The sequence below is a fragment of the Phasianus colchicus genome, chromosome 26 (genome assembly GCF_987193195.1).
Source record: "Phasianus colchicus chromosome 26, bPhaCol1.hap1.1, whole genome shotgun sequence".
Taxonomy (NCBI): domain Eukaryota; kingdom Metazoa; phylum Chordata; class Aves; order Galliformes; family Phasianidae; genus Phasianus; species Phasianus colchicus.
This window is the reverse complement of record NC_143461.1, coordinates 562,944-568,860: the sequence shown is the minus strand read 5'-3', so window position 1 is coordinate 568,860 and position 5,917 is coordinate 562,944. Positions and strand designations below refer to the sequence as shown.

Sequence of the window (5,917 nt, the reverse complement as noted above, 5' to 3'; positions counted from 1 at the left end):
TTAAGGGATGGGAACAGCACTTAAGGGCATAGACAGACTAAAAGAATTTGGCAATAGGGACTGCATGAAATTCAGCAAGGATAAATACCAACTCCTACACCTGGCAAGGCATAATCCCTGGCAACAACTCTAACTGGGGACTGACTATCTGAGGAGAAGACCCCTGGGGTAAACATCAGTCATTAGAGTGCCCTGGTGATAGAGCAGCTCAATATTATCAGCAGCATCCTGCACTGTATAAAAGACAACATAGATAGTAAATCAAGGGAAATGTTCATTGCTACCAACTTAGCATTCATTAGACTGAATATGCTTTCAGTGAGAGATTATACTTCAGATCTTACAGGATCTCATGCAGTATAATTTATCTTATATATTCTACACAAAGTAAGGACAAGGTTTGTGTACCTGTATGTCATTGTATATTGATATTTCAGGTGCCCCTGAGCATCACAACTGGCCTCCTGCTACTGCTAAACAGTGGTTGTACAGCATCAAGGCAGATAGCTTAATCTAACCAAATAAATACTACTTTCTATATAGTGTCATGTTCAGCATTAAAAAGGAAAAATAGGTGATGTAAGTAGGTTAGTTATCTTTTGCCCAGGAACTGGCTGGACATCAGTCTTCCCATGGGATGCGGTGAGTGACTGTATTCACATGTTTTGTTTGGCTTTGTTTTCTTCCAGTCTTCTTCTGCCTCTTCTTCACTTGTTAAAACAGTTTTTATCCCAACCCACAAGTTTTTTTTGTTTGTTTGTTTGTTTTCATTTTCCTTTCTTTTTCCCACATCCAACTGGAAGGTGGGTGGAAGCTGTGAGGAGAGAGTGTCTGTGTGGTGCTTAGCTGCCTACTGATGTTGACCTAGAACACAATCACACACAGAAAGAACTGCCTTCCTTTTAGCAGAGATTCTGTGTGGATCTGATCTCCTTGGAATTTCTGGGGTTCTGAAAGTAAAGGTTCTTGTGCTGAAATTTTCATTAAGAGACTGACTACAAGTGGACTGATTTTTTTTCACCTGTTATGTTGGAGAATGAGGAACAAAGTGTATGTAACTTAAAATTGTCCTTAAAGAGCGAGTAGTTCATCTTTCCCATGCAACAGAAGAGAAAAAAGTGCTCTCTTAACCTTGCATAATTCTTGATCTTTAACTTCAGTATAAAACTATTTCAACAAATTTTTATTATGGCTTTTTTTTCTGCAAATTTCTATTTTCATACTTCAAGATACATTTTCCCTTGATTCTCCTTTTTCTTGTCATCAGCTATTGAGAACAAGTATCAAGAAATAAATAATAGGCTGAAATATTCATCATCATACTTCTCACATAAGTAGTGCTTTTTGTTTTGTGTTTATGTTAAAGCATGTTTATTATTGAAACAGTTTTCATCACCGTTATTAATTTTTTTTACCCTTTCATCGTTTCTCTCATTTATAATCTTCCTTATTCCTCAAATCTGAGAACAATGAGATTAATTTCATTTAATTATAGGTAAAAATAAAAACAAATACCATCAGCACAGTTTTCCATACTTTATCTCCATTGCCAATGTTTCTATTGTCAACCACTCTTTCAATATAATTCACATGAATTATTTTAAAGTCTATCTCAGGTGGTTCATGTTATATAGAGGGAATTCTACATAGAATTAATTGATTAAAATCTGTATTTTATCTCTAAGTTGATGAGGCTCCTATTACGAGTAAAGTTAATACACCTAAAAATGAAGCATGCATAGATTTTCTCTGCCTGTGAGCAGACTGTTATCAAATCTCCCTGACAGTTTCTCCTGCATAAAAATTTCTATTACTTAGGGACGTTATCCTGTTTTTAGTACAATAGGCAAAGTATTTGGTCCAATTAATGGATGGAATTGGATCTTCATATCCCAAACTGAACTAATTTGAAGAGAATTGCTTGTCGTTTTCTGATTATCTCATTTTCTCTAAGTGATTTTGTATTGGCTTTATGTGGCAAGGTTTTGAAAGTGGAGGACTCCCAGAATGGCCTCTGTGCAAAGAGACTAGGAGCTTCTCCCATGCTGGAAACAGCCAATTCCATCTAAATCCAAAATGGACGCATTCCTGGACAAATATAAGCCCATCAGTGATGCAGGCAGCATCTCTGTGAAAGTATACTTTATAAAGGGCAAAAACTCCTCTGTGTTGAAGCTGTGAGAAAGCAGAGAGAGAAAAACTCTGCAGACACCAAAGATAGTGAAAGAGGAGGGGAGGAGATGCTGCAGGTGCTGGAGGAGAAGTGCCTCTGCAGCATGTGGAGGACCATGTCAAAGCAGCCCATGAAGGACTCCACTGGAGTGGGTGGATAGTGCATAAACCTTGAAGGAAACTACGGCCTGTGGATATCCCACACTTGAAGGAGGAACATCCAGGAGGAACTGTGGCACCATGGGTGACTCGAGTTGGAGCAGTCAGCTCCTGAAGGACTGAACCCTTTGGAAAAGTCCCATGCTGGAGCAGTTTGTGAAAGACAGCATCCCATGGGAGGGACTCCACATCAGAGCAGGGGAGGAGTGTGAGAAAGGAATAGCAGAGAGAATGTGTTATCAACTGGTGGCAAACCCCCATTCCACATATTAACTGCTGAGCTCAGGAAGTAAAAGTGTTGGAAACAGATGTGTAAGGTTGAATCTGGATAGAGGTGAGACGTGGGGAGAAGGTGTTTTTATTTTAGTTCCTCATTATTCTCCTCTTTTTTTGTTAATTGGCAATAAATGATTCTACCCAAACCAAATCTCTTTTGCCAGTAACTGATGACAGTAACTAAGAGATCTGCTGGTCATCATCTTGACACATGAGCTTTTCCATCATATTTTATCCCACTTTGCTGACGAGGAGTGAGAGACAATCTTGGTGGGCACTAGGCAGCTTGCCTAGTAAACCCTGCCACTGTATTTATTGAGAAGTAAAGCAATGTCGCTGTTACAGAAATTTTGTGCAGAAATATTTAATTATAAAACAGATTCACCCACATGTACATATTTCTATATTCACCTATAAATTATTATAAAGCATTTTTGCTTTTTTTTTTCTTCTTTTTAGAGCTGAAGATACAGATAGGGGGATAGAGCTATGAAGGAACAGCAGAATATTAAAATTAACGATTAAGAAATCATGTGAAAAAGATAATATTCCCACCAGGGAAATAATGTAGGTATACTTTTTTGCATTTCTGTTACAGCATACCCTTTTCTATCTGGCCAAATCTGACATTAGAAACATATATCTAATACACATATAGAACAGAAGATTATCATCAGCTACACTGTGTTAATATGTTGGTATAAGCATAGATGAATGAATAGGTGAACATGTAAGTGTGTGTCTATAATCTCATAGCACATTTGTAAAACAAATTCACCTCACAGTTAACTACAAATTGTATGCAATGTGGGTATGCAAGATTTAAACAAGTGCCTTTAAGAAACCTGCACTCTCTGAAAGCTGGGTGGCATAATCATCAGTTCTCCAAGCAGAAAGAACAGCACAGTTTTAGGCAATCTCTGCTTTCTCACCTACTTATTAATTGTGTATGACAATGGACTAAGAATTCAAGTCCTTAAACACAGCCATCAACTGCTATTTTAGACCTCTTGAGGTACTCTGGAAGGCCTTCAGCTCTGCTCTTGAAAGCTGCAGATCTTCTGCAGGATTTGTGTCCTATCTGTTAACTCCAAACAAGTGACTAAGATATCTTTGACAGGTAAAACTGCACTCACTCTGCATAGATGCCTCAATGTTGCCGTGAGTCCCACAGTGCAATAACTATTATGTAATGCTAGGTGTCTATGTTTCGATTACAGTTGCTTAATTACATAAAAAATGTGTAAGTGTAAGCCACATAGACAACATCATCCAGAAATATTTAATTCATTCCTAACCAGATCTGGCCAAGGCCAGATGAGGCCAAGGACTGTATTAATTGTTACTCATGAGGAGATCTAACTGCCCTAACTCAAGCAGAGACAGGTCCTGTCTCAATCTTAAAGACTAGCAATAGAAGATATGCAACTACATTTAAAAATTACATTAAAGCCATTTACATGAAACATTCTGTGAAGATGTCCTGATAATTCACGAGGGTGACTAACCTTAACATTTAGTGACATGGCTCAATTAAATTTGTCCCTAAAAGCTCAGAGGCACTAAGGTTCAATGTCCACAATAGGTGGTGGAGCTCTGGATGAGGAGAAATGTGGAGACTGGCTAAAAAATTAATGTAAAACAAAAGAACACAAAATACGCACATATATCCTGACCATTGTACTCTTTCCTGTATGTAGCATGTAGGACATTGGGCTGTGGTCATATCATGAGATACTTGAGGCCTAGATCAGTAATATAACTGACACTCATTTGACCATGATCCTAATTGTATTTCCAGAAAGGGTCCTTGAAAAATCCTGCTATCTACTTTGGAAAATCCCTCTAGTACCTCTATGTGAGTACACATTATCGATTGGTCAAGATTCTTGTAATTCTCAGTGTTAGTTTGCAAAGCTGCTGTACTGTTACCATTGGTGCTGGGATTTTTTGTTTCACTTTTGCTCGGTTTTCATTATGAAAATCTAATTGCAACTAATATACTTTTTGGTTTTTTAATTTTTTTTAAATCCAGTCAACTCTTGTTATAAACAAAGATTTTCTGCTCCCAGTCTGTGCTTATAAGCTAGTCTGAGTGAATGTTCAAATTGCTGCTACATCTGCTTCTGCTGCAAAGTTCACAGCAACTTCTGTGGGATTACCAACATGTCCTCAGCTAACCAGACCTACGTGACTGGATTCATTTTGGTTGGTTTTCCAGATAGACCAGTGATCCAGCTTCTGCTCTTTTTGATATTCTTCCTGGCTTATGTGCTGACAGTGACAGAAAATATAATGATTGTTGTGCTTGTCTGGACAAATATCCAGCTTCACAAGCCAATGTATGTTTTTCTGGGCAACCTTTCCTTTCTGGAGATCTGGTATGTCTCTGTCACAGTGCCCAAGGTGCTTGTGAGCTTGGTGATTAAGAGCCAAGGCATCTCCTTCACAGGCTGCATGGCCCAGCTATTCTTCTTCCTGGCTCTGGCCTGCACAGAGTGCACTCTCTTGGCTGTCATTGCCTATGATCGCTATGTGGCTGTCTGTAAGCCCTTGCATTACCCAATAATCATGAATTGCACTCTTTGTGCCCATCTGTCTATTGGCTCCTGGGTAAGTGGCTTCCTGATTTCTGCAGGGAAGGTTTACTTCATTTCACATCAGACCTACTGCGGGCCCAATATCATCAACCACTTCTTCTGTGATGTATCCCCCTTGCTGAAGCTAGCCTGCACCAACGCATCACTAGCTGAGCTTATGGATTTCTTACTAGCCCTACTTATCCTCCTGGTACCACTCACTGTGATTGTGGCGTCATATGTGTGCATCATCTCTGCTGTCTTGGGCATTCCCACAGCCCAGGGCCGTCACAAGGCCTTTTCCACCTGTGCATCTCATCTTTTAGTGGTCACAATGTTCTACACAGCCTCCTTGTTCATCTACGCCAGGCCCCAGCCTATTGATTCCTTCAGCTCCAACAAACTGGTTTCTGTGATTTACACTGTCTTAACACCGCTCATCAACCCGATCATCTATTGTCTGAGGAATCAGGAATTCAAGATCGCTCTTAGGAAAACAACATGCTGGAGGAACATCTTCTAGAAATTTCAGGCACAGATTTGCAAGAATTTTCTTCATTCACTATAATATTCCATCATAACTCTCATTCCACTTTGCAACAGTAATATGTAACAGGTTGTGATAAATTTACTGATGTTCACCTCTGAAATCTAAAAAATTTGGAAGATCCTGAAGAAAAAGCAGAGAGAACACAGAGGAAAGCCCACCATCTCACATGAGGAAAGCAAGC

The 5,917-nt window shown here is 39.2% G+C and overlaps 1 protein-coding gene across 1 annotated transcript; it reads left to right on the top strand.

Annotated features, from left to right (window-relative positions):
- Nucleotides 1-4,710: 4,710 nt before the first annotated feature.
- LOC116238950 (olfactory receptor 6B9-like) lies at nucleotides 4,711-5,709 on the top strand. Its single transcript, XM_031608891.2, has one exon. The coding sequence runs from the start codon at nucleotides 4,774-4,776 to the stop codon at nucleotides 5,707-5,709; it is 936 nt and encodes a 311-aa protein (XP_031464751.1). The 5' UTR covers nucleotides 4,711-4,773.
- The last annotated feature ends 208 nt before the right edge of the window (nucleotides 5,710-5,917 follow it).

Coding starts and splice junctions, on each gene's coding strand:
- LOC116238950 (XM_031608891.2), top strand. CDS start 4,774: ATGTCCTCAGCTAACCAGACCTACGTGACTGGATTCATTTTGGTTGGT.